At 38.9% G+C, this 27,257-nt stretch overlaps 5 protein-coding genes and 1 non-coding gene across 7 annotated transcripts; 3 read left to right on the top strand and 3 right to left on the bottom strand.

Annotated features, from left to right (window-relative positions):
* The first annotated feature begins 430 nt into the window (after nt 1-430).
* On the top strand, nt 431-6,895 carry LOC110682208 (asparagine synthetase [glutamine-hydrolyzing] 2). Its single transcript, XM_021858478.1, has 14 exons — nt 431-510; nt 1,770-1,908; nt 2,265-2,366; nt 2,515-2,656; nt 3,004-3,099; nt 3,203-3,297; nt 3,599-3,760; nt 4,225-4,305; nt 4,405-4,626; nt 4,705-4,839; nt 5,335-5,415; nt 5,589-5,675; nt 5,790-5,897; nt 6,098-6,895. The coding sequence occupies exons 1-14, from the start codon at nt 431-433 to the stop codon at nt 6,236-6,238; spliced, it is 1,671 nt and encodes a 556-aa protein (XP_021714170.1). The 3' UTR covers nt 6,239-6,895.
* Nucleotides 6,896-7,199: 304 nt separating this feature from the next.
* On the bottom strand, nt 7,200-10,565 carry LOC110682207. 2 transcript variants are annotated; one of them, XM_021858476.1, is made up of 9 exons: nt 10,286-10,565; nt 9,536-9,958; nt 9,378-9,448; nt 9,194-9,266; nt 8,575-8,655; nt 8,423-8,486; nt 8,049-8,136; nt 7,709-7,793; nt 7,200-7,577 (listed from the first exon to the last, which is right to left on the bottom strand). In XM_021858476.1, the coding sequence occupies exons 1-9, from the start codon at nt 10,397-10,399 to the stop codon at nt 7,494-7,496; spliced, it is 1,083 nt and encodes a 360-aa protein (XP_021714168.1). In that variant the 5' UTR covers nt 10,400-10,565; the 3' UTR covers nt 7,200-7,493. The 2 variants fall into 2 exon arrangements, with proteins under 2 accessions (XP_021714168.1, XP_021714167.1); XM_021858475.1 differs by having other exon boundaries at nt 9,378-9,958; nt 10,286-10,564.
* Nucleotides 10,566-10,716: 151 nt separating this feature from the next.
* TRNAR-ACG lies at nt 10,717-10,789 on the top strand. Its single transcript has one exon. It is a non-coding gene; the product is annotated as a tRNA-Arg (tRNA).
* An 810-nt stretch (nt 10,790-11,599) lies between these two features.
* LOC110682205 (annexin D2-like) lies at nt 11,600-13,871 on the top strand. Its single transcript, XM_021858473.1, has 5 exons — nt 11,600-11,889; nt 12,079-12,224; nt 12,590-12,808; nt 13,124-13,336; nt 13,420-13,871. The coding sequence occupies exons 1-5, from the start codon at nt 11,814-11,816 to the stop codon at nt 13,714-13,716; spliced, it is 951 nt and encodes a 316-aa protein (XP_021714165.1). The 5' UTR covers nt 11,600-11,813; the 3' UTR covers nt 13,717-13,871.
* A 284-nt stretch (nt 13,872-14,155) lies between these two features.
* On the bottom strand, nt 14,156-17,730 carry LOC110682206. Its single transcript, XM_021858474.1, has 5 exons — nt 17,361-17,730; nt 17,129-17,202; nt 15,625-15,757; nt 15,216-15,527; nt 14,156-14,818 (listed from the first exon to the last, which is right to left on the bottom strand). The coding sequence occupies exons 1-5, from the start codon at nt 17,478-17,480 to the stop codon at nt 14,543-14,545; spliced, it is 915 nt and encodes a 304-aa protein (XP_021714166.1). The 5' UTR covers nt 17,481-17,730; the 3' UTR covers nt 14,156-14,542.
* A 766-nt stretch (nt 17,731-18,496) lies between these two features.
* Nucleotides 18,497-19,135, bottom strand: LOC110682567. Its single transcript, XM_021858922.1, has one exon. The coding sequence runs from the start codon at nt 19,133-19,135 to the stop codon at nt 18,497-18,499; it is 639 nt and encodes a 212-aa protein (XP_021714614.1).
* Nucleotides 19,136-27,257: the final 8,122 nt, after the last annotated feature.

Genomic DNA, 27,257 nt, shown 5'->3' with positions numbered 1-27,257 from the left:
TAGGTAATATTTTCCATAAAGCTATAACCACTAGCAATGGTCAAGGTTAAGGGGCGCTGAGCCGCTCACTAAAAGACAATTTCACACTTGAGAGTGGAGACAGAATCTAAACCCTCTCCTCATCCCAATTGCCTTATTTTAACGAAAAAAGGTCCCACAAAAAAAATTAGAGTTGCCAAAAAGGCAAAACCCTAGTTTTAGACCAAAAATAAAAAAATGAAATGAAAAAATAAAAAAAAATAGAATCTTTGTGATTCCAGTAATCATCAACGGCTCCGATTGGCAGGGTTATATATCCTGCACCATTTTAGCATCAGAGTACCTTCATTTTTTCTGACTTGGTAATAAATTAAATAACAGAGTAATAAGAGAGAGAAAGTTAGAGAGAGAAAGTAAGTGAGAGAAAGAAGCCGCCATCATCATCATCATCATGTGTGGCATACTTGCCGTCTTCGGTTGTCTCGATACTTCTCACATTAAGAGGTCTAGAATCATCGAACTTTCTCGGAGGTATTGCATTGTTATTTTCACCGTTTTTTTTAGAGAATAATTTGTTTATTGTGATTGGGAATTTATTGGTTTGATGATATGAAATTAGGCATTTTCTGTTAATAATGTTGCCAGTAATAGACAATTAGTTTTTTATTAATTATATGACCTTTTTTATTTTTAATGGATTTATAATTGCAATGTAATGCACTAAGGATGATTTTGTTATTTTTTACGTGGTAATAATGTTGAATGTATGTGACATTTTGTTAAATTGTTTCTGGGAGATTATTAAGAATTAGGATGTTCATGAATCATGAATTATGGGTGAGATTGGATTGTTTTAAATTGGCATATCTCTATTCCGAATTGTGAGAAGTCGGATAAGGAAGAAGTGTTTGGCAGTGAAGTTGATGAGGTGAGATAGAAGTCATGTCAATGAAAATGACTATGAGAATCTTGATTCGTTGAATTATAAAAACTTCACTCGTGAGACTGATTGAGAGTGTCTGCGGCTGGTTTTGATTCTTTTTAGCTTATTTCAGATAGTTCAGATAAGATAAGTTCAGTTTGTTGATTGAAATACACCTCTAGGGTGTGTTTGGTATGGTTAAAGGAAGAAGGATGGAATGGAATCCACTGAAGGAGGGAAAGGGTAATGATAACCATTACTTTTATACATCGTTTGTTATTGCAATAGAATATAATGGATTCAATTCATTCAAATGAGTTATAGAGAAGGGAGATTGAGGAAAGTAACACAATTTGTCACTGGTGGGTTGGAGAGGGTAATAAGTGAGCCGACAAAATTATCTTTGGTCGGGAAATTGATACCATACCCCTCAAATCAATCAACCTATGCTAGAATTACTTGAATGATCATGTTTCCAGCTCTTAAAATCTACATGCTACACATGATCAAATATGCAGGGGTTAGAGGGCTTTGTTGATTCAAAATGATTAAAAACAGATATTAGTGGATGATGAATTCCACCTAAATTGAGAAATGGGGCTTTTAAGTGGGACAAGAGTTTTAGTTGAAATGAGGTTGTCTAAGGGAGGGAATAGTACTTCTGCCCGTATCTGTTTTTTCACACCAATGCCTGTTCTGTTTTATCCCTATTTTGTGTGAGATGCGATGGTTTACTCAAGAAAGTTTGTTGTTAGTACATAGTATATCATGAACTTGTTTACCTATTCATCATGTCTTTCTTTGTGTGACAAGGACACTATAATCAGTGTATAAATTTGCCTGATTGTTAGTCTTCTGTTAATGATAGGTTACGTCACAGAGGCCCTGACTGGAGTGGCATACACTGCTTTGAGAATTGTTACCTTGCTCATCAGCGGTTAGCTATTGTTGATCCCACTTCGGGAGATCAGCCTCTTTATAACGAGGACAAGACCATTGTTGTCACAGTAATTTAACTTTCCATCTGATTTTTTTTTTTATTTATAAATAAATTAATATAGAAATGTGTATCAGTGATTATTTCACATATCATTGCCTTTTTGGAATGATGTGAAGTTTATTACTAAGGAACAATATTTCTGTTTCATCATCTTCATCTTCAATCTGTAATATGTTGTAGCTTGTATATATTATTTATTGTTAGATGCAAAGTATGCACCCAAGCATATATATCTCCTTTGTTGTTAGTTTTCTGAAATCCAGCATCAGGATGCATGGATTATCAACTATTAGATTCAAATTACACACTTAAGCATAATTAACTCAGCCTTTATATGATACATAGAGTATTTATCATTGTCAGGTCAATGGAGAGATATACAACCACAAACAGTTACGAGAGGAGCTGAAGCTGAAGTCACATCAGTTTCGCACTGGTAGTGATTGTGAAGTAATTGCTCACCTTGTAAGTACCTTAATGTTATGTACTCTTTCTTGTTGTTTACCATCCTAACACTCACCAAATTTAATTTGAAAATACTTGGTTATGGGACATTGGATCCTTGAATGTGAGCTCCTTTTTTTTTTCTTTTTTTTCTTTTTTTCTTTGGCAGTATGAAGAATATGGGGAAGAGTTTGTGGATATGCTCGATGGGATGTTCTCCTTTGTACTTCTTGATACACGCGATAAAAGCTTCATTGCTGCTCGTGATGGTATTGGAATTACCCCACTGTACATGGGTTGGGGTCCTGATGGTACGCCAAATTATAGTATATGTTTCATTGATTCATTATGGTGGTGATGCAATCTTATGATGCTTTGCTGATTGCTTTGATGTCTTTAAATTTAAAGCTTTAACCTCCACTTTGTTATGATGTTTTAATTGTGTGATACTAGCTGTCATTCATATACATTATGGGCATGCTATCCTATAATTGCTTTTCCTCTCAAGAATATTGACTATTACGACTCTTTTGGGTTGACCTTTGTGTTCTTTTGTCCTCCCTCCTCTCTCCCAATTACAAAAATGTAGCAGTAGCTACAGATACTTTTATCTTTCACAGTCATGAGTTTATTTACAATAAAAATGTTTTCTTTGCAGGGTCCATTTGGTTTGCTTCTGAGATGAAGGCCTTAAGTGATGATTGTGAGCGATTTATCTCTTTTCCCCCAGGACATATATATTCAAGCAAACAGGGTATGCTATTATCTAGTTCGTAGACTATCTTGGCTAAGATGTGATTCAAATTTAAAGATTAAGGATTAACGAATTTAATACTGTTTCATTTAACGCGTTGCAGGCGAGTTAAGAAGGTGGTACAACCCACCATGGTTCTCAGAACAGATACCTTCAGCTCCATATGATCCAATAGTTTTACGTGAAGCTTTTGAAAAGGTATATTATAAATAATAATCAACTTTCTCTATCTATCAGTACTTAATATCTCGACGTTTTTCCTTTGTCCCTCACTTTACTACACAGCCTTTTTTTCCTTGCTCCTGACTTCGTTTTTTTTTTTTTTTTTTTTTTTTTTTTCATATTTAAAAGAGAAGAAATCTTTTCTCTTGTTGCAGAATGCAAAATTATAACTGTTGTATTTGTTAGATTTCTTTTTCCTGTCTGGTTTGTGATTTACTTAGATCTTGTAATAAATTTACGTTCTGATTTGCTAACCTCCTCTTATAATTTTATACAGTCTGTTCTTAAGAGATTAATGACAGATGTCCCATTTGGTGTACTTCTGTCGGGTGGACTAGATTCATCTCTTGTTGCTGCTGTAGCATCACGTCACTTGGAAGAAATGGAAGGAGCATACCAATGGGGTTCACAGTTGCATTCCTTTTGCATTGGTTTGAAGGTAGATATGCCTTTGTATTTCAGAGTTCAGATATCAACAGTTCATCTCTTTCAGTAGTGCTTGTTACAATCACTTGTATCGTAGCAATGTAGCATAAATTGCATAACTATTCATCTTGGGTCTGGTGAAATTGGCTTCCATGGGGGAATCCAGATAATTGGTTCTCATAAAACTTGTTCTTCTGGATCGGAAAGAAGAAAGTTGACTGGTAACAATATTTCACGTATCTATGACGTTATGCTCCTATATTACTATATGTACCTAGGTTTTTTTAGATAAATTGATTTAAATCCAATTTTATTATGGGGATATTAAAATATTGAAGTAGTGACATTTGGTAGCATTGCATTTTAAATTTGGATATGCACGACTGTGTCTATGCGTAGACCAGATGTGTAAATAAAGCTGATCTTTGCTTTAGTCAGTCTGAAATCTTGGAACTAGACTCATCTTTTGCTACTCAGGGTTCTCCGGATCTCGCAGCTGCAAGAGAGGTTGCTGATTATCTTAAAACTCGTCATCATGAGCTTACTTTCACTGTTCAGGTACTTTCTTTTTACGAATTCACCTGATTTAGATATAAGATTAACTCAAGTTTCACTCTATATACACTAGACAACTAAAGTTTTCCTTCTCAAATTTAGGAAGGCATAGATGCACTTGAAGAGGTTATATATCATATAGAAACCTATGACGTTACAACTATCAGAGCCAGCACCCCTATGTTTTTGATGTCTCGCAAAATCAAATCCCTTGGAGTAAAGATGGTTCTCTCTGGTGAAGGATCTGATGAAATTTTTGGTGGTTACTTGTACTTCCACAAGGCACCTAACAAGAAGGAACTCCATGAGGAAACATGCAGAAAGGTATTCCTTGGCTGTGTATATTTTCTTTTCATTACAATATTTTGATTGTGTCTTTGATCTGGTGTTTGTATTGTTCAGATTAAAGCTCTCCATCTGTATGATTGCCTGAGGGCCAATAAGTCAACATCAGCCTGGGGTGTTGAAGCACGTGTTCCCTTTCTGGATAAAGAATTTATTAATGTTGCAATGAGTATTGATCCAGAGTGGAAAATGGTAACTGAAAATTCCTTATACATATTTTTTAATGTTCTATGGAAACATCAACTAATGTCAATTTCTGTTGCCAATATACTTTACTACTAGTTTACTACTGCTCAAGTAAGCTTCCTTGAGATTGATAATGAATTGCTCACTGTTGATGCACCTGTTGCATATTTGTTATTTTCCCTTTCTAACTTTTGGGGGTGGTTTATAGGAAGAGGAAATGGATAATAGTGTTGAAACTATTTGCTCTTACTTCATACATATTGCTTTAGTAAAAAAAAAAAAAAATTCCCCACTGACTGTTTTATACTTTTATCTGGCTTAAATCTTCCTGTATGAACCAATTATAAGAGCAATGCATGTGCTTTTTAACATATATTGCACAATGAAACCTTGTACTGTATGGATATTTAGGAATAAAAGGTTTCATTGTGATATGATTGATGAAAATCCGTAAGGATGGAATTTAGTATGCATTTTCATATATGTTAACAAAATTTGCAGATAAAACGTGATCAAGGGAGGATTGAGAAGTGGATTTTAAGGAATGCTTTTGATGATGAAAAGAAACCGTACCTGCCCAAGGTGTGTTGCTACTTTGGCTATATTTATTGTACCTTTAGAGTCAATGGGTGGTAGGACATTCGTTCCAACTTCCAAGATTTTTATAGGGGTCTTTTCTTGATAATTTTGTGATCTTACTGATTTATGAGGCACCAAAGAGACTGATGATTATATTCTTGCAATTTTGGCTTTAGCACATATTGTACCGGCAGAAGGAACAGTTCAGTGATGGAGTGGGATACAGTTGGATTGATGGCTTGAAAGATCATGCTAGCAAACATGTATGAGTCTTGATTATGGTGATTAAAGCCTTCAATTTCATCAATTTGGGCCTCTGCCCACTCTATTCGATATCTCACTTGTTAATAATAAACTTTGACAACATACCTTTTCAGGTTACAGATTCAACGTTGGCAAATGCGAATTTTATTTACCCTGAAAATACTCCAACAACTAAAGAAGGGTATTATTACAGGGCGATTTTTGAAAAATTATTTCCCAAGGTAAGGATAATTAACCTCTTTTGGCCTTCTCTTAATCGTGGATATGGGCACGTTTGTAATGTAATTACTATCTAGTGTTGATTGACTCCTCACTTCTATTTTCCCGTGTTCTCATCCATGTTTAGCCCTGGTCTCTGTTATAATTATATATGTATATATATGATCATTTTAAATGTCTTTTAATGGTTCTGTTTGAGCAGAATGCTGCTAGACAAACTGTTCCAGGTGGTCCAAGTGTTGCCTGCAGTACTGCTAAAGCAGTGGAGTGGGATGCTGCATGGTCGAAAAACCTTGATCCATCTGGTCGTGCTGCTCTTGGGGTTCATGAATCTGCTTACTAGCAAGAAGCTGTATACAAATGTTATTCCAGTCTTTACGTCAACCGTTGAGATCAAGACGGAGTCATTAACAAAGACTGCCAAAGCTGTCAAATTGAGGACTCTGGTCGCTGGTGCATTTTCTCTTGAGAAGCAATCTCATGGCGCCTTGTTTCCAGAGGGATACTTTGCATGGACTTTGGGTTGTCGTGAAGAAAGGGTGGAGCATTCCTTGTTTCTTTTAACTTTAAATGGCGCAAAAGATTAATTCTGATTTGAGAATGATTTTCTTTGATAATTTGTTCTGCACTTTTGTTATAGTGGCCCTTTTATTTTGGCTGAAATCGGTCTTTTAGAATCCTCTTCCCCTCAGATCTCTAAGTTATAACATTTTAAGCTGCTTGTAACCTTGAATACAGATCCTTGGAATTTGTTGTTGCCCTTCTACCAATTTTAGAAATAAGCCTCAGTAATTAAAACTTAAAGCACTTGCTTAAGATTTCTAAATGTGTTTAGATCATAGGTGCTTTCGTGTGTAGTGTTAACATTGTAAGTTCAAGTTTATTATCGAGTTAGACAAAGCAAGCAAGAAGTATATCACACTTCTTGATGGTACCAACTGTAGTTGAAATTTTGTATATGTTCACTCGAAAGTAGTGTTGTATATTTTTCTACGAACAATTTCTTTCCCCATTTGTACTATATGATTACATGGTTTCGTTGCAATATATCCGTACAATCTGGATGTGATGCGAAAATGAAGTCCATCACAATGATAAACTAGGCTATTAGGCATCCATTCCTTTAATGAATGTCTATAGGAGGGAGAGAATAGGGAGAAAAGAAAAGCAGTTGGTGTTGAAGATATGAAATGAGTAACATAAATTAAAATTGTAGGCCAACAGAGTTTGTGCTAAATTAGAGGGAAAAGTAAGTGCATTGCAAACTTTTCACATCAAGTAATAGCTAGCTTAATTCATTTGGAAATTGGAATCCTCGAGAAATGAGGACATTGGCTATAATTTTACTAAACTAAATCAGTAAGAAGTAATCCCACAGCAGTAAATGTAGTTGGTACTCTATACATACAACTTTATATTTATGTACAAAAGCAGTAGCTTTAAAGTTTCTTCCCATTGTCATGATAAAACAGTAGATGATACAGTTGAATATATACATTGTTGGGCATTAACGCGTTAGTTAACAAACAACACCTACAACCTGGCAAAATCGTGATTCCAGAAGCTTAATCAATCCGGCATTATTAACTGTTTACAAGTCACCATCTACAAATACCAGGTAGCTCATTCTGACTTAAAGCAAGAATTTCCTCGTATCTCGAAGCATTTACAAAGCCCCATAACTGTAGAAGGTAGAAGCAGTTAGTTAAAGGTTTGGTTTCATTCCAAAACTCAAACTTCACTATGAAACTTGAACATATAACAGAGACATGAATGGTACAAGTAAGAGTATCCAGGATAAGTCAAATAATACCTCAACTTCTTTCACCACAAAGTCTTCGGAAAGAGCAAGGCAAGAATTCCCATAGGTGTCAGATGCTGCACTTGATCCATTTAATCTGTTTAAGTATATAGCAAGAAATAGGAGTTATAATATATTTGGCATTCAATGGAATAATATCTTTTGACTAATATCAAGACAATTTTTTTCCCCTCATGTTCGAAGGCCCTTGGCCGCTAGGTCCTCTACATTACTTCTATACAAATACATCTTAACCATCTTTACCACCTCAAAATAAATAAAATGAAGTTTAATAAAATAAGAAATCTTGCAAGCTAAGAAGAGATGGCTCTCAACATGAGATGTAACTTACAGATCACTGTCAAGGTAGAGTGCAAAGTGACAACCACCGCCCATTGCAAGGAAATCAGGAGAACACACTGTATAATATCGATTTACACCTGCAGACACATGAAATATTTCATCTGAATCCAGTAAAAAGAAGATTGCATAAAAGGACATGTTGAGAACCAGACAGATTTTTATGCACAAGAACAGTGCTCCAAATCATAGCTACAACCTCACTTAAGTTTATAAGCTAAAGCAAGATGGCAGTGAACTTATTCTAAACGTGACTTAAACATAAGCCACCTCTCATGGTAACTTAGTACTGACTTTCTAATACATACTGATAGACCATAGTCTAATGAAGTACTTTAAATAGCAGCACAGCTTCAATATTGGTACCTGTGGATCGATATATAATCGGCTGGCCAGGTACATCGGTAAAAAGAAATGTGCTATTTGACCCCTGAGTATGCATCAAGGAATTAGACTAGCGTTGCAGAAATCAAAACTTTTAAACCAAGAGCTTAAGAAAGCCTACGGGTCAAACTCACCTGATACCTCCTGCTTTTAGAAGGTTTAAGAGGTGCCTCAACCAATCCGCCAAAAACTGCACCACCTCGATCACCAACCACCTGTCCAATGCCACCAGATCACGATGAAAACTAAGTTTTCCAAGAGCAAGATGATAAAAAAACATTCCTAAAGTTACATAAGATGCAACTGGCCAATGAAAAAGTGTTTGTGAAGATGAGTTATGTCCTAATGTTCAATTGTTCACCAGAATCAGTCACTAAAATATAGTGAATCCAAATTCAGGAGCTAAAAGGCTGAAAACCACAATCAGAAACACATTAAATTTCAATTGTCCAATCAATCTTTCACACAGATGAATCTTTCTTCCGATTGGACTGTTCAAAAGCAAAACTATTTCAATTAAAAGGGCACGGCACAGATGTGAAACAAAGCCAAACCTTTTTACACCAATACACACAATGCAAATTGTAAGATGAATATCTTTGGTGAACAATCAACTTTCTGAGGCATTGGAATGAGTGGAAGAGTTTTAGGCTTGTATTATAAAAAAAGGGGTATAAAGGTCCTTCAGTTCTTGTTCACTAATAGTATTTCTTAAAATAGAGATAGGTAAAAAATACGTGGAAAAGAAGATACCAGCAGACTCAAGCCAGTGCAGAGCATGCTTTTCCGGTACAGGGTTGAGAGTGATATGCCATGCTTCCATGTGCTGCAGGACTCAATAGAACAGTAAAAAAACATATCATCAAACACTAGACAGAGAACCAAACAAAGATTTCAGAAACTGAAATCTAAATGCATTAGGACAATGATCCTACACCTGTAGAGCAACACCCATTTCCTCCCTTTGACAAGTGATGGAAGGGAAGCATATAGTATGATCCGGTTTTTCTGCGAAAGAAGCAATGACTTATCAGACATGTCTGGGAGTTCAGCTACACTCTCCATCGGCCTTATATTTCCTCCATCCCGACTTACATCATTACCATCAGTAATAGCTTCAGACTTGGGCATTCTCTCCGATGCTTGATTTCGAAACCATGCTAATCTGGCAGCATAATTCATAGCTTTACCAATAGACTGTCTCCCCTTAGAAATCAACCCTCTCTTTCCACCACTCTCTCTAACAACACTCACATTTTCGGGTTCTGCCTTTACATGTTCAGGTTTAATTTCAGCTCTAATATCACTTTCAGGTTCAGATGCAGATTCATCTTTTACAGGTGCATTAATATTATTCTGCTGCCCGTCATCTCTTTCGGCACTAAAGTAATCATCTTTTAAAAGAGAATAAAGGAATGCAGTGAACGATGAGGTATCAGGTCCATCAACTGAAGTTACAGAACCCTCTTCACAAATTGATACAAGCTGACTTTCCTCTGAGTCAATATCATTATTCTCCTAAGAATATAAACAAAATGGATTAATTAATGCACATTTAAACAAAAACCCACAATCCTAATTTCCATTAAGATAAACCCTAAAGCATAAAAAATAACAAAAATACAAGAATTTATGAAATGGGTAAATAGAAATTGCTTCAACTTCAGCTCAAGTACCATCAAACCAATTAAATTAAACTCAAATCAAACAATAAGACCCATGAAATTGCTTCAAATAAAGCTCAATTAACAACAAAACCCATGAAATGAAATTGCAGAAAAATTTCAAAAAATCATAAAAAACCAAGAAATTGCAACAGAAAACAAGAGAGAGAAAAAGACATACAGGAGGAGAAGGGGGATTCTTGGAGATTTTATCAGAAATGGGGTTAAGAAGGACAGTGGTGAGGTCAGAGACGAGATTTACTGCTTTACTACGAAAAGATCGTTGCTTTCCCATTTCATTAGTTCAACCCAGAAATTACCAATCATCAAATACCCAAAACAAACATCTCACAGGATCATCTAACAGCAAAGTGATGAGAAAAAAACAATGGATAAATTGTTCCCAAAATTGGAAAATTTGTCTATTATCTAATTGTCAAATGAGATTATCTGATCTTTCTATTTATTTAACTCGAATTTAAATGAGAAGCCCAAACCCTGATTAGGTAGCTAGTCTTCATCAGATTTTCTGTATTGGCTTCATTACAAAGTTACCGAATACTCCGTAATAAGAAATACATTTAAGTTAAATTGAGACTCTTTTAACAATATGACTCCATGGCCCAATGGATAAGGCGCTGGTCTACGAAACCAGAGATTCTGGGTTCGATCCCCAGTGGAGTCGTCTTTATTTTTCTTGGCTCATTCAAATTTTTTAATAGTTAATTTTATTTTTTTTAATGTACCAACAACTATTTTGGTTCATAAGCGTATGGAAGGACAAGGGATTTAGGGGGCGTTTGGTATAAATTCCATAAATGGAATGGAAAGGATTTATATAAGTAAGGGAAAAGGTAATGATACACGTTACCTTTGATACATGTTTGGTATCTTTATAAAATGGAAACAAATTGAGGAGTTTATGATTGAAGAGGGAAACACATTTTTTTTTCCACTAGTTGGATAAGGGTAACAATTTGGGGGATTTTGTTACCCTTTGGAAATGGTATTTGTTACTTATAGCTCATACCAAACTAATAGAAACGAAAACACTTATTTGTTTACGTTTCTTATGTTACAAATTTTCATACCAAACACCCCCTCAATTCTTAATTTGGGATTCATTTATTCATTCAAATACAATTATACAAGCTTATTGTCAGGATGTTTTCCGTGTTGATATGAAAAAACATTTTAATATACAATTACTATATTATTACACTCATTAAAGTCGTAAACATGATCTTTCTTTTCATGGTAACATCATAATGTACAATTGTTTAGTAAAGCGAAAGTATATTATTGCGACTTATTAGTAATTAATACATTTATAAAAAGAAAAAAGAAAAAAAAGAGGTGCCTAAAAAAGGTGAATGATCTGTTAGCAGCTAGCACCACGTCAAGCAGTGTAATAAAAATGTAAAGACTTTAAGATGACAATTAGATAAACCCAAACCGAGTAAAGCAATCCCTGAGAAATTGCGGAGGTGTCTGATCGTTACAATTTTGTAATATCAATCGCATCATTCATTTTTTTTTTGTAATAAAAAATTGATTGAATATCCCTACATTCATCCCCTTTAGTTTCCCTATATATATCCCATATCAATAACAGTCAACATCTCAGGAGATCCACATTATTCCATCATTCAAATCACAAAAAAAAAAAAAAAAAAAAAAAAAAAAAAAAAACTAAGATCTCAACAAAAATGGCTACCCTCTCTGTTCCTGCTGCTCTCCCTGATGTTGCTGAGGATGTTGAGCAACTCCACAAAGCCTTTTCTGGTCTATATTCTTAATCTTTATTATTGATTATTATTTTCTATTCAACGTTTGAAAATTTGTCGTCGTTATTAATTAGCTTAGTTGGTTAAAGTTTTGGTGGTAATGTCTTAGATGAAATTCCGTCTACGATCTTGTAGATGGATTATTCATTGATGTGAAATGTGAAATGAATTTATTATGTTGTTGTAGGATGGGGAACGAATGAGGAATTGATCATAACAATATTGGCTCATAGGAATGCGTACCAACGCAAGTTGATCCGTGAGTTTTACCAGGAAACTTATGGTGAAGATCTCCTTAAAACGCTCGACAAAGAGCTTACTAGTGACTTTGAGGTGATTTATTTATTTGAATTCTTTTATTATATGACATTGATTGAATGATGATGAATAAATATGGGTTTTGCATAAAAATTAATGGTGTAATGTATAATATATGATCAATTGTTGTTTTGATCTCCTGTATTAGAGGATAGAATTATAAAATTCGATTTTGATCACGAAGAAATTGTTTAAATTCTTAGGGTTGGCCTAGTCTGAGGTACTGATCAAATCTCGTTTACATCATTGTCTTGCATGTCAACCAAGAATTGTGAATAGTTGGTGATATTAGAATCTCTTGTATGAGTTGGGTGACTAGGGTCTAAAAAACAATATGTCAGAAGAAAGTATGAAGTAAAATGTTTGTTTGAATGATACAGAGGGCAGTTCATTTGTTTACCCTGGATCCTCCTGAGCGCGATGCATTTTTGGCTAATGAAGCTACTAAGAAGTTCACTTCCAGCAATTGGGTTCTCATTGAAGTTGCTTGTACTCGATCTTCAGAGGATCTCTTCAATGCTAGGCGAGCCTACCATGCTCGTTACAAGAAATCGATTGAAGAGGATGTGGCTCAACACACCACTGGTGACTTCCGCAAGGTGCAGTTGATTACTATTTTCCCTATATACTGCATTTGATCGAGTCAGTTTTAAGGAATTGAACAAAATGTCATACTTAGCTTATTAAGTTTTATATCATAGTCATTACATATTTACATGTTGTCTTTCTTAAACTTAAATCTCATGAACTACATTTGATGCTTGTATGTTGTAACTAGAAGTTATACAGTTGTCTAGGATGAAGTGTTTCACATTTGGATAGCAAATTATACAAATTGATGGAATATTTGGCTGTAATAATGTTCTTATGACTAAAGGTCTATTAAATTGAAGCATTTCAATTATCTTTTGCAGCTTCTGGTTGCTCTGCTGACCTCGTTCAGATACGAAGGGCCTGAGGTTAACAATCATCTGGCAAAATCAGAGGCTAAGATACTTCATGAGAAGATCTCAGACAAGGCTTATGCTGATGACGATCTCATCAGAATCATCGCTACAAGGAGCACAGCACAGCTAAGCGCCACACTCAACACCTACAACAATGAGTATGGTCATGCTATTACCAAGGTATATTGTCTTTCAGTGTTGCTACTATTATGTTATAATTACTGTTCTTATATCTGAGATCGTTTTATGTCAACTATCTGCAGGATCTTAAGGAGGATCCTAAGGATGATTACTTGAAGTTGCTAAGGGCAACTGTCAAGTGCCTGACATGTCCTGAGAAATACTTTGAGAAGCTTCTTCGTCTTGCTATAAACAAGACGGGAACAGATGAATCAGCTCTAACTAGAGTTGTGACCACCCGGGCTGAAGTTGATATGCAGCGCATCAAGGAAGAGTATTATCGCAGAAACAGCGTTCCTCTTGATCGTGCTATTGCTAAGGACACTCACGGAGATTACGAGAAAATGCTGATTGAGCTGGTTGGTTCTGAGAATGCTTAAACACCTACCTGAGGATGGTCCTTGCTCTGGTTGATGCTTTATGTTTTGTACTAGCCGCTGCTATGGTTGGATTTTGCTGTTTTATTGTACTTCCAAAAATCCAAAATCCGGTTGAATAAAGTTTTGAATATATGGGTTTTATACTTCTAGTCCAATGGAAAATTTGAGAGTAATTGAGACTAATGTACATCAGGCAAGAGAGGTAAAGTTTGAGCTTACCTGCCTCTATGCTTCGGCCCAAATCTAACAGTAATATTTTTAAGAGTATAATCATCACAAAAATACTAAAAGTCTATAAAATAGTACTAAGCTACTATATTTTACCATAAAATTCTTTTAATGGAACTCACAAGAAATTCTAATGAAACATAACACACTTATTTTCTGGTTGAAATGACCATAAAATGCTTGTGATATTCAAAGCTAATTTACTTTAAGATGACCGAAAATCAACTTGTATAACTGCATAGGTTATCACAGCCTCACAGGGTTAGATGGTGAGCAACCATTTGGTAATCAGAATACAGCACTCAAACAGCAAGAACTCAAGGTAAACGCATATAGTCCTACATTAAATGATCTGATGAAGTCCTAAAATAACTGCAAAACATGCAGAAATCCTAATAATTAACATAATGCCATTACATGGCAAGTCTGAAGCTAATTTATTCAGGGTACAAAGTCAAAACCTGCTACCGTGTTGGTTAGCTAGCTAGCTAACAAACCCCTCAAGGGGCGCTGCACAAAAGGCAGGAAGAGCTCTTGCCAGTCCTATCAGATAACAGTTGGTCAATATATAGCCATGATTACTGATTAACACAGGATCTTAAACTAAACTAATGCTGCTTTCTCCACCAGGAGGCTTGCGCACACCACCAAAATAATCTCGGGGTTCTACTTTCTCTCCCTCAGCAAATATATTGCTCCCACTCATCTCTCTCAGCTTAGCCTTGCTGAGATGCTTCTCTGCTGACTCTGCAGGAGCATCCCCCTTAAAGATGTCGTTACCTGTCAGCTCTTGGAACTTCTGGTTATGAAGCTTCCTTGTTGACTTGACAGCAGGATCATCACCAAACATAATATTACTCTGTCCTCCAGCAGGCTACAAAAAGAGAAAATGTTAATGATCTACTTTGCAAGAAAACTTCTCAAATACTAAAATGGATGACAATACTTGAGACTTACAGCTATAAACTTTTATCCTTTGACAAAACTGTCAAGTTTATCAGTACAGTAGCCACTAATCAGGCAATTCAATTAACACGCATATAAATTTCATATTCAAATGTATTCTGTTACGGTCCTCTAGAGCCTACCTTCCTACAATCATTGTCCTCCAAACACAGATAGCAAACTCAAGGCAATGCACAATAAAGGTTATATTTAAACAAGTGATCCCGAATTGCTGACCACACAAACAGAACATACGGGGAAACCAACTTAGTACAGCCAGAGCATAGAAAAGATTGAATCACGCTCTTAAAACTAATTATACTCACATTGGAAACTCTAACAGATGTCCGGACAGTTCGTGGTGCTGGCTCACCCATGTCCTTTTCTTTTGACTCCAATGAACGTGCAACAGCCAATGATCGAGGAAGATTTTCCGGAGGTGGGCCAAAAATGTCATTTCCACTGAGTTCCTTGCACTTGGCATCTGACAGTCCCTTTTTGATCTTTGAGTCTGCCTCAGCTTCCAGAGTGCCACTCAATTCACGTTGCTTTGCAACCTCTGGCAGAGACGTAGGCTTCTTGGGGATCACACTTTCATCGACACTAAAAGAAATCTGGCTAATTCCATTGACAGCTTGCTGCAATTGGCAGTTACAAGAGAAAGGGTCAAGAGTTGATCCGGTGTGTCATTACAAGAATATATACTTTGTATGAAGTATATTAATGAAAATAAACCTGATAAACTCTCAATCCAGTTTTATTTGAATTGGGATTAGCACTCCCAGATTCTGCTGTAGTATCATCTTCAGAACCCGCAAATATTCCACTTCCAGTCATCTCCTTCATTTTATATCCAGAACAAGGCTTCCTGAAGTAGCAAATGAATAGGTCAGTTATGCAGAGAACTAAATGATGCAGAGGTCTCAAGAACCTAATGTCTAATAAAAACAATTAGTCCAGCACTAATATGAAAAGGGCAAGGCTGATTTTGTAAAAATATGAAAAAGAAAAGAGCTGCTGAATTCGGATCATACAAGATATTGAACACAACCAGAATGTAGCTGGGTCAGCATATAGTCCATGTGATGAACTAATAAGGTTTGGGCTGGGCATCCTCTAATGTGAAGTCAATGTCTTTATTGACATATAGTTATTCAGCAAAACAAGATTGATGTAGGTCATGTAGCTAGATCTACATAGCCAAAATGATGAACAGCTAAAATTACAATTCACGGATTATCACCTAGCTTCACTTACTAACCAATGAGTAATTTTGTAACACCTATCAATTAGCTTTTGGATGCAATTTGAGCGCCAATATCAACATTGCAGTTAGTCCTCTTTGGAAGACATATTGGGTCAACCAAAAACGGAGCTAGAAAAGGTATCAAGAAACTTAGATACATGCATGGCAGGGTTTTGTCTATACGAACAGAAAGACCTGGTATGGAATGTAACTTACACACATTATAGATTTATAGCCAGCTGGGAGCAATGTAATCGAGTCTTGAATCATTCATACTATTTAGCACCATTATATAGAAAGTAGGAGTTTCCACAGGTTAATGAACTAGTGCATAGGTTCTATCATACATGCAGGAGGCTTATAGAAGATGGACTTCTATGCTAACAGCAACGACCATGGTCATGAAGCTTCTTAATGAAAGCAACTTTAAATCTATGGATTTCTATGCTTCCATTCCATGTATTAATAAAGCGTGTTCTAGAATTTCAAGTTGTAAATTGAACTTAGGTAGCCCTTATCGGCCAACTTAACTTATCAAAACTTATTAGCCCTCATTAGAACTTGATTTTCACAACATTGACATCTTTTACTTGGGTATCCATCAAAAAGTACAGATGAATCATGCCTTATGCTTTACATAGTTAGCTTATAATAAAATAAATAAATAACTCAAACATCAACTAAGCCATTTTTCAAATCCATTAATTTATATAATTTGGTAGGGTTTATGGAGGCATTGCTACATCTAAACAAAATCAAATTTAAAATCCGATTTAAGAATTAATAATCCGTCACAACAAAATGTAATGTCTACAAATAAATCCACATTTGTACTGGTTAGAACCTTTTTTTATTTTATTTGTAAATGTATTTTTCAACAATAGTTTTGTTTAAGATTAAACTAATATTAAAAGGAATCTAAGCAAAGAATATAGCAAATAAAAGGAAAAAAAAAAGGTAATAAATCTGGAGAAAAACAAGCAGATCGTATACCTCTTAGCAAGACTCTCAGCTTCCTCCTCACTGATCTGACCACCAAACAACACCTTACTCACCGCATCCGACGGCTGAAATTAAACATTCAAACAACACATTCAATCAATTAATCAACAAAACCCTAAATCAGGTGCAAATTAGATCTTACACTCGAGAGCATGATACGAAAAAACATAAAGTTGAAATTAAATGAACAAAAAATTAAAAATATAATTAAAAAAAATAGTACCTGGTGAGAACGAGGAGCAGAGGAAGGAGCAGGAGAATGAGGAAGAGGAGTTTCAGTCCAAGTAAGGAGATCAGCTGTTGAAGTGTGAGATTTTTTACCAGCTGTTGCTCTTTCCGCCATTTTTTTCTATCTTCTTCTACTTTCTCTCTCCTCTGTTTTTTTTTTTTTTTTTTTTTTTTTTGAGCTAGGACTGAATGAGTGAAGAAGGTGAGATCATATGAGTTTTATTGGGTTTTATTATGATTTGATTTTTCAAATGAATTTGAAATTTGTAATGTACTCTAAGTAGCTGCTACTGTATTTTTAAATATTTAAATTATGGATTGCTTTATTAATCAACTTCAAATTTTATTCTGTAAAGATTTTCTTAGTCAATCAGTCACAAGCTTTTGGTGAATGAAGGAGCTAGTGTACTCTATCTACTTGTTCAGAGTCATTAATGTCATGGTTGGTATTCTTAGGATTTTTACAAAATTACCTTCCCAAATAAAAAAAAATTTATTTTACACAGTATTTTTTACGAGTACAAATTTACAACGGAGTAATACAATTAGAGGTTGCCCCGGTCAATCTCCATGATAAACAATCACGGAGTAAAATTGCTACCTCAAGCAATGATTTCAAGGCAAAACCGTAGCAGTTTTACCCATTTTCATAACAAAAATTACACTTTTGTCCCCGTAATAAACAAGAGATAAACTTGTCTTTTCTCGTACACTAACACTTCTTCTATTTTTTTTTAAAGCTCACTTCGTCAAAGAGCTAGGAAGTACGGAGTACTAGACTACTAATTAGTAATTACTTTACATTATAACAGGCTTTGGTCTCCATTTCTAGAATCATAAAGTGGCCCAACATGGTCTTGCTAGCTAGCGCAATGGCCCAACTTCTTACTAAGGTACATGCTAAATGGGCAATCCTAAAATCTAAACAATCTTGTAGTTGAAGAATATTGAATAGTAATATTGCAAAAGAATTGAAGTATATGCAAATCAGAGCAATGATACATATATGAGCATAATAGCAGAATTGCATTGATTGATTGTTACCAAATCAACATCTAAATTAGTGCACTAAGTAATTCTATACATGTACTCACTAATCACCTAAACCAAAAATAACAGTGTAAACAATAGCTAAAAGCCATCTAAAGTTGCACCAATCAAAATCAGCTCATTATCAACACAAGAAGAGCAACACCCTTCATTAGAGTTGCACCCACACTCTTTCCATCCATTCATACGCTCTCTTCTTCTCATCTTCCTCATCTCTTCCTTGGACGCCACGCTCACCACCGGAACTTCTACCTTCATTGCTATCTGCAACGCCGGTGGCTTAACTCCGTCTTCAAAAGTTTTAAGCAACTTATTACCATCATGATTGACAGTCATAACAGCCCACCTCTGAAATTCCATTTTCGGCGCATTAAAGACATTCTTCCAAGGCATCTCAGCTGTTGCTAGGAGCTGAGACCCGCCAATCTTCCCTAGAAAAGCCTTGGTGTTTCGCCACCTAAGCTCGAATAACACACTTGCTTCCTTGAGATTATTGATTGAATCCTCTGAACCATTGCACTCTATTGAAAAAGTGTCATCCCAAAAGATGTAATCATCTTTTTGATGAGCAGAACTTATTTCTTTTGTGTTAACCTGAATTTTTCTGTTGTTGCTTCCTACTGAAAGGTAGCATCTAATGAATAGATTACCTTTGTGTTTTACTTGTATGTTTTTCGCTCCAATGATCTTTAACTCGAATTTTAGGGAGGAGGAATCCATTAAACAAGACGAAGATGTAGAACGATAATAATACTCGAAATAATAATATGAGAAATAATGAAATAGGGTTGGATTGGTATGTTTTTGTGTTTAGTTTGAGTTGAGGCTAAAATAATGCAAAACTGTGTATATATATATGGGAGAATAAAGGTGTTTTTAAAGTGATGAGAAGGCAACCAACTTTGAAGTGGAAGGGAGATACACTTGACAAAAAACTAGTGGCAAAGTATACTTCTTTGAATCTTCCACCTTTAATATGATTGAAATAGAGTGGATTTGTGATTTAGGAGATTTTTAGGAGGGATTATATAATCATATAGTTTATAACAGTAATTCACCCCTTCTATTACATGAAGGGATCCGATTTTTATATTGACCCTTGCATTTTGTTGTTAGCTTTTTCATCATACTCCGTATTTGAGTTGTTGAAAGTATGACGGTTTCTTTGTTAGTGGTGGTGGTGGTTTGTGTTAGTTGAGTTAAATCCACCATTCAGTTAAAGGACCGACAGACAAAAAATATCGAACCCACATGTGAGTTGGTACCACTTGTTTCACATTGAAAAAATAGATAGAAAATTAATGATACATACAACTAAAACCCAATATAAAATTGAATTTTATTGATTTTATATGTGGTCATACTCTCTTCTAAATAGATATGTATATATATGTATATGAATATATATTACTTAACTCATTATTTTGAAGGAAATACATAACATGAAATTAACTCTTATATACACATCATGGATCACCTTTTGTATCTCTCTTTACACCAAAAAAAAATATACTTGTTGTTTGGGTCCAATTTAGTCCAATTGGGCCTAGGCATTAAATGATCCAATTAAAAGCCCAAGGTCAAGGTTCAACTCTCCAATTGTGCTAAAGTCAAAGGTCAGCCCTCAAAGCAAGCCAATTGGGCTAAGGCCCAACCTCTCCATGAATGAAGAGGTATAAAAGCCATCAATATTCATACATTCATGGAGGATTCATAGATTCATATATTCTCATATATTCAAGAAAAACCTCAAGCAACTAATTCTCTTGCATAGTGCTCTCTTTCTACACATTGTACTGACTTTAGCATCGGAGGGGCCTTCCTCGGCAACACCCCCGAGGCTAGTTTACGTGTGTTTACTGTGAGGAAACCTTCGGCCCAGCATAACTTGGACCGAATCCAGTCTTCTCCGTTTCAACGGACCTTCGGCAAGGTCCCATTGTTTTCACCCGAAACAATTTGGCGCCGTCTGTGGGGAAGACTTTCAAAAATCTTTAAGCCAAATTTCTAACCAAGATCATCTTGCAATTATCTTAGTAGCAATGGCTAAGAACCGCAAGAGCAAAAGCCTCCGTCAAGGAGCGGGCGAAAAGCCTAAAACCCGTACACCATCACCCTCGCCGGACCGGAACTCTCCCAAGGGTGCCAGCTCGGGGGGAGGATCATACAAGGAGGATTCCCTTTCTCCCGTAATTCATGACTCTCATTATAGGCCGAGTCACTCTCGGTCTAGCAGGGGTGAGTCCGATCATAGGACACATTCAGTGCCCCAAAGCCAACCATCGGCTGCGCGCCCTCATTCCCATACTCGGCCGAGGACCCCTTTGACGGGGCCCAGCTCGGAAGAGGTGGCGAGAGCGCTGGCAGTGCTCATGGAGGCGATGAGGGCACAAAATATGCCACCACCTCGTGATCGAACTCCTCCGCATACCCGGCATCAGCGGAGGAAGTTAGACCATGATGGTGGGAAGCTTCCTTCCTTCCGGAAACTGGAAGAGTGGGAAGAGGATTCCTGGAAAAATGAAAAAGAGAGGAAAAAGAACCCTCAATTTTTAAAAGGATCCTCATCCTCAAGACCAGAAGCGCATAAGAGCAGCAGCTCAGCTTCTCGGCCAGAATCTACTCACCGAGAACCTGAGACTGTTCGCCGAAGCGTCCTTGACCGACTCGGCGGCAAGGAACCAAGCGTGCGCAGTCACCTCTCGTTCCCTGCAGCCGAGGCCCAGACTTCCCAGCCAGGGACGAAAACCACTCCTACCTCTCTAAGAGGGCGGAGCGCGGTCCCTTCGGCCAGGAACAAGGGCAAGGCCGTTATGCTACCCGCCAGTTCACCATTCGAGCAATGGATACTGGAAGAGCGCGTACCCACGGTTAAAATACCGTCGCACATCACATATGACGGGACCTTGGATCCGAAGGATCACGTGGCCTCGTATGAGACTCATATGCATTTTTGCCCCAGATCCGAGGCGACTTGGTGCAAATATTTCCCAACCACTCTCAAGGGGGTCGCGCAAGCGTGGATCTCCAAGGGAGTAAGGCAAGGCTCCATAACAGGGTGGGATGATCTGTCCTCCAAGTTCAGGAGCAAGTTTTCCACGGCAAACCGCCGAGAGAAGACTACTGCAGAGCTCATGAGTCTACAACAGGGGGAAACCGAAAGCCTCCGAGACTATCTGACCCGTTTCAGTAACGAGTCATCCAGCGTCTCTCAGCTGGACCAGGGGCTAGCCGTTTTTGCAATGCAGAATGGCCTTCAGCCCGGAAAGTTCCTAGACTTCATGGTCATGCATACCCCGCAGACCTTGGAGGAAGCTCTGAATGCCTCGGATAAGTTCATCCGAGCCGAAGAATGGAACAAAGAGAAAACCCAACCTCAATTTGGGGGAGGGAAACAAAGGCAAATACCCTTGTCTGAAGGCCAAGGCCATAAGGCAAAAGGAAAGTCAAAGGCCTCGGAGCAATCTTTGGCCAGCGACCCAAAGAAGGAAAGATCTGCCTCATACACAGGCAGATACGAGTCCTACACTCCGCTCTCTCTTCCCCGCGCCAAAATTTACAGCGTGACGAAGGAGGAGCAGAGTTACCGAAAGCCGAGACCACTCCCAGAGTGGTATCAGCGAAAAAATAAAAATCAGTGGTGCGAGTTCCACGAGTCTTCGGGACACAACACTGAGGAGTGTATCCAACTGAAGGACCAGATAGAGGACATGGTCCGGAAGGGATACTTGAAAAAATACATCGCGGATCACCGCGAGAAAAAAGAATCCGAGAAGTCAGCAAAGGACTCTCGGCAAGACCTCGACTTCCCCCGGAAAAACAGTAAAAAGACGGAGGGGAAATTCCCTCCGATCAATGTTATCTCGGGAGGAATATACTCTCGGAGGGAGCACAAGCGACACCTTAGAGCTTTGACTCACCAGGTGAACAACGCTGACATTCAATCTCCCCAGTCGCCGGTGCCGAACATGACGTTCACAGCCGCCGACTGCCGGGGGATTACGTTCCCTCACGAGGATCCGTTGGTGATCATCGCCACGGTGGCCAACCACGACGTCAGTAAGGTCCTTGTTGACGGTGGCAGTGGAGCAAACATTCTGTTCCGAAAGGCCTACAATCAAATCAAGCTGAAGCCCAAGCACCTTACGCCGGTACCCTACCCGGTATCCGGGTTCAATGGGGCTTGAACTTATCCAGATGGGAAGGTGACACTTCCTGTCACCATCGGTTGCGATGAGGCAGCCAGGAATGTCATGATTGAATTTTTGGTCATCGACGCTCCTTCAGTGTACAACGTGATTTTGGGGAGACCCATAATTCATGAGATCCAAGGGGTCGTCTCAACTTATCATCAGCTGATGATTTACGTCTCAGACGCCGGCTTCCCCGAAAGGATACAGGGCAACCAAAAGGACGCCCGAAGGTGCAACTACCTCAAACCATCCAATAGTCGCCCAGATGACAAGGATGAGGAGGAGAAAGAAAAAGAAAGAGAGCCGAGCACAAAAAAGCCGAAAGGCCTAAGTGCTTCGGCCCAAGGATCTGTACCCAGAGGTAAAGGGCCCGAAAGGGAAAAGGCTAGCTCTTCAGCTGAGCCGCAAGACTCAGAGAGCCAGCCGAAGAACAAAAAGACTAGGACACCTGCCGACATTGGCAGCAGGCCAGATTATGAAGAGTCCAGTCCATCAGCAATGGACATGGACCAACAGACTGAAACAGTTGAGTTGGCCGAAGGAGACGTTGAGAAATGTGTAACAATCGGGATGGACCTTGATCCGAACACCCGTTGTGAACTTATTCAGCTCCTTCGGGACAACAGAGATGTGTTTGCTTTCTCAGCAGCTGATATGCCCGGGATAAGTTCAGACCTCATCTCCCATAAGCTTAATGTTGACCCGACGTGTCGACCAGTTAAGCAAAAGAAGCGGAATTACTCCGCCAATAAGAACCGAGACATCGCAGCCGAGGTCAAAAAATTGTTGGAGGCAGGATTCATCGAACCTTGCCAATATCCAGAATGGCTAGCAAATGTGGTGATGGTTCAGAAGCCCAATGGTACCTGGAGGATGTGCGTTGACTTCACGGACCTAAATAAGGCTTGTCCAAAGGATTTATATCCCTTGCCGAGGATCGATCAGCTAGTCGATTCGACAAGTGGCCATGCCTTGCTTAGTTTCATGGACGCATTCTCGGGGTATCATCAGATCTTTATGCACCCCGACGATCGAGCAAAGACAGCATTCGTCACGAACGCTGGGGTGTACAATTACAAAATGATGCCCTTCGGATTGAAAAATGCGGGGGCAACCTATCAAAGGCTGGTGGATCAAGTTTTCGCCGATCTAAAGGGCCAAAACATGGAAGTCTATGTTGACGATTCGATCGTCAAAAGCAAAAAACCAGAGGACCATGTAAAGGACCTGGCTGAAACTTTCGCCACCTTGAGAAAGCATCAAATGAAGCTGAATCCGAAAAAGTGTGTCTTCGGCGTGAAGTCAGGGAAATTTCTTGGGTTCATAGTCAGCAAAAGGAGGATTGATGCCAATCCCTCTAAAGTCAAAGCGGCGCTCGACCTTCCTGAGCCGAAAACGAAGCGGGATGTTCAGCGGCTCACCGGAAGAATGGCAGCCCTCTCGAGGTTCATTTCCAGAGCTTCGGATAAGGGGTTACCTTTCTTCAAAGCCCTGAAACTCCCGAAAACAAAAGAGCTCGTTTGGGAGGAAGAGCTAAAAGACGCCTTTAAACAGCTTCGGGAGCATCTGGCTCAACTCCCAACGCTGGCTAGCCCAGCTGAAGGAGAAACTTTGTACCTATATGTGGCCGTTAGCCCAGCCACCATCAGCGCAGTATTGCTGAAGGAAGAAAGTAAAAGTCAGCAACCAATCTACTTCGTCAGTCATACACTGACAGATGCCGAGACTCGCTATCCTCTACTCGAGAAAGTTGCTTTCGCGGTAGTAGTAGCTGCTCGGAAGCTGAGGCCCTATTTTGATTGCCATCAGATAGTGGTCTTAACTGATCAGCCGTTGGAAAAAGTTCTCGGCAAGGTTGAAAAATCTGGTAGGCTAGCCAAGTGGGCTTTTGAGCTCACTGAATTCAGCATCAGCTACCGTCCGAGGGCTGCCATTAAGGCTCAAGCTCTAGCGGATTTCTTGGCCGAATGCTCATACCAAGAAGCGCTAGACAGTGAAAAGAAAGTCTGGACCGTGTTTACGAATGGATCTTCCACCGAAAACGGTTCAGGGGCAGGAGTAGTGATAACTTCTCCCGAAGGCAAATCCTTGAGTATGCACTAAAGTTTTCTTTTAAGGCCTCGAACAATGAAGCCGAGTATGAGGCAGCAATCGCCGGCCTAGAATTGTGCATCTCCCTGGAAGCCGATCATGTCTGCCTAAAAACAGACTCTCAGCTAGTTGCATATCAGATCAGTGGCAGCTACGAGGCCAAAGAGGCCTCCATGATAGCTTATCTTGCCAAGATCAAATCAGTCATTGCAGAGCTGAAAACTTTTGAGGTTCAGCTGATCCCAAGGGGTCAGAATACTCAAGCCGATGCACTCTCCAAACTTGCCAGTTCATCTCTTACCGAGCTGAACAGATCTGTATATGTAGAAGTGCGTCAAGAGAGAAGTGTCGACGAAGCACCTGAAGTGTGCTGCGCTGACCCAGAGCCTAGCTGGATGGACCCCATCCTAGCTTTCAAGCTTCGGGGAGAAACTCCCGAAGATAAAGCTTTGGCCTCCAAGATGAAGAGAACCAGCTCTAGGTTCATTGTCTTCAGGGGGGAACTTCTGAAAAAGTCCTTCTCAGCCCCATTGCTGAAATGCGTGGGACCAACAGATGCAGATTATATCCTACGGGAGATTCACCTCGGCATCTGTGGGAACCACATTGGGGGAAGAACCTTAGCCCACAAGGCAATGAGGGCTGGATATTACTGGCCCACCATGATCGCAGATGCTAAGGAGCTGGTCCGGAAATGCGAAAAATGTCAAAAATACGCTCCAGTTATCCATCAGCCAGCAAGGGATCTTCAGCCGATCCTTAATCCACTCCCGTTTTCCCAATGGGGACTGGATATACTGGGACCATTTCCAGAGGCTGTGTACCAGAAAAAATGGCTGATAGTTGGAGTTGACTACTTCAGTAAATGGATCGAGGCCGAAGCAGCCTCGAACATTACAGAGCAAACTGTCAGAAAATTTATCTGGCAGAATATCATCACTCGCTTTGGCATCCCGAGAGTATTTGTCTTTGATCATGGGAGGCAATTTGATAACTTACCGCTGAAGCGGTATACAGATCAGTTCGGCATCAAACTTGCATATTCAGCGGTATGCCACCCGCAAAGTAACGGACAAGCCGAAGCTGCAAATAAACAGATCTTAAATGCCCTCAAGAAGAGGGTGGAAGATCAAAAGTCCAAATGGCTGGAGGAGCTCCCTGGAACCCTTTGGTCCCTTCGGACAACTGAAAAAGAGGCAACGGGCCACTCATCTTTTGAACTGGTGTATGGTGCCGAAGCCGTCCTTCCAGTGGAAATTGGCTCTGAGAGCCTTCGAGTGCACCACTTCTCGGCTGAGAATGAGCGACTGATGAGGGAATCTCTCGATTTCCTCGACGAAGTAAGAGACTCAGCCCGAGACAGAATGGCCGCCTATAAGCAGAGAATCAACAAATTTTATAACCGAAGGGTCCATGCAAGGCCTCTCAAAATTGGAGACCTTGTCCTTCGGAATGCTGCTGCAGTTTAGAAAGGCCGAATCCATGGGAAACTCTCAGCTGCATGGGAAGGACCTTATGAAATCTATGATGAGCTTCAGCCAGGGACATACCGACTTCGGCAGTTGGATGGAACTGAGTTGAAAAATCACTGGAACGCTGATGTACTGAAAAAATATCATGTGTAAACCCTTCGGGGCAGAACAATCTTTGTAAGTACATTTTGAACTAATGAAAGGCCTTGGAGCCGCCATTTATATAAATGTTTACAACTTTTTATCCTTTCAAAATTTTCTTTGTTCTATCTACTCTTTAAGGGTTTTTTATTCAGCCTCGTCTGAAACCTTCGCCTTCGGGTAACTGGGTTTCAGATTGCTGACAAAACTCGTCTTTTTAAAGAACACTGGTCTTTCAGCTGAAGTCAAACTTCAGTAAGACTTGTTCTCCAAAGACATGAGTCCATGGACAATTCTGGGATATTGCCTTAACTGAGCCTTGTATCCCAGAGAGCCATTATCCGAAACATTGCCTTAAGTTGGCCCTGTGTTTCGGGTATCCATTTTTCAAAGATAGACAGAAAATCAAGGAAAACAGCAACAGTTGAAATTTTTTTAATCAGCCTCGTCTGAAACCTTCGCCTTCGGGTAACTGGGTTTCAGATTGCTGAAAAAACTCGTCTTTTTAAAGAACACTGGTCTTTCAGCTGAAGTCAAACTTCAGTAAGACTTGTTCTCCAAAGACATGAGTCCATGGACAATTCTGGGATATTGCCTTAACTGAGCCTTGTATCCCAGAGAGCCATTATCCGAAACATTGCCTTAAGTTGGCCCTGTGTTTCGGGTATCCATTTTTCAAAGATAGACAGAAAATCAAGGATAACAGCAACAGTTGAAAATTTTTTAATCAGCCTCGTCTGAAACCTTCGCCTTCGGGTAACTGGGTTTCAGATTGCTGACAAAACTCGTCTTTTTAAAGAACACTGGTCTTTCAGCTGAAGTCAAACTTCAGTAAGACTTGTTCTCCAAAGACATGAGTCCATGGACAATTCTGGGATATTGCCTTAACTGAGCCTTGTATCCCAGAAATCCATTATCCGAAACATTGCCTTCAGTTGGCCCTGT

The sequence above is a fragment of the Chenopodium quinoa genome, unplaced genomic scaffold, assembly GCF_001683475.1.
Source record: "Chenopodium quinoa cultivar QQ74 unplaced genomic scaffold, ASM168347v1, whole genome shotgun sequence".
NCBI classification, from domain to species: domain Eukaryota; kingdom Viridiplantae; phylum Streptophyta; class Magnoliopsida; order Caryophyllales; family Amaranthaceae; genus Chenopodium; species Chenopodium quinoa.
Note: the sequence above shows the minus strand (reverse complement) of the source record. Positions and strands in the feature narration are given on the sequence as shown.

What these genes read in the sequence shown, in the direction of transcription:
- LOC110682208 (XM_021858478.1), top strand. Translation starts at nt 431, where the DNA reads ATGTGTGGCATACTTGCCGTCTTCGGTTGTCTCGATACTTCTCACATT. An exon ending in ATGAGGAAACATGCAGAAAG is followed by an intron (nt 4,627 to 4,704) that starts GTATTCCTTGGC and finishes TGTATTGTTCAG; the next exon opens with ATTAAAGCTCTCCATCTGTA. An exon ending in AAGATCATGCTAGCAAACAT is followed by an intron (nt 5,676 to 5,789) that starts GTATGAGTCTTG and finishes ATACCTTTTCAG; the next exon opens with GTTACAGATTCAACGTTGGC.
- LOC110682205 (XM_021858473.1), top strand. Translation starts at nt 11,814, where the DNA reads ATGGCTACCCTCTCTGTTCCTGCTGCTCTCCCTGATGTTGCTGAGGAT. An exon ending in ACTCCACAAAGCCTTTTCTG is followed by an intron (nt 11,890 to 12,078) that starts GTCTATATTCTT and finishes ATGTTGTTGTAG; the next exon opens with GATGGGGAACGAATGAGGAA. An exon ending in ATGGTCATGCTATTACCAAG is followed by an intron (nt 13,337 to 13,419) that starts GTATATTGTCTT and finishes AACTATCTGCAG; the next exon opens with GATCTTAAGGAGGATCCTAA.
- LOC110682567 (XM_021858922.1), bottom strand. Translation starts at nt 19,135, where the DNA reads ATGGATTCCTCCTCCCTAAAATTCGAGTTAAAGATCATTGGAGCGAAA.
- LOC110682206 (XM_021858474.1), bottom strand. Translation starts at nt 17,480, where the DNA reads ATGGCGGAAAGAGCAACAGCTGGTAAAAAATCTCACACTTCAACAGCT. An exon ending in GCTGAGAGTCTTGCTAAGAG is followed by an intron (nt 15,758 to 17,128) that starts GTATACGATCTG and finishes TTGCTACTTCAG; the next exon opens with GAAGCCTTGTTCTGGATATA. An exon ending in CTGGATTGAGAGTTTATCAG is followed by an intron (nt 15,528 to 15,624) that starts GTTTATTTTCAT and finishes TGCCAATTGCAG; the next exon opens with CAAGCTGTCAATGGAATTAG.
- LOC110682207 (XM_021858475.1), bottom strand. Translation starts at nt 10,399, where the DNA reads ATGGGAAAGCAACGATCTTTTCGTAGTAAAGCAGTAAATCTCGTCTCT. An exon ending in GCACTGGCTTGAGTCTGCTG is followed by an intron (nt 8,656 to 9,193) that starts GTATCTTCTTTT and finishes GGCATTGGACAG; the next exon opens with GTGGTTGGTGATCGAGGTGG. An exon ending in GATTATATATCGATCCACAG is followed by an intron (nt 8,137 to 8,422) that starts GTACCAATATTG and finishes ATGTGTCTGCAG; the next exon opens with GTGTAAATCGATATTATACA.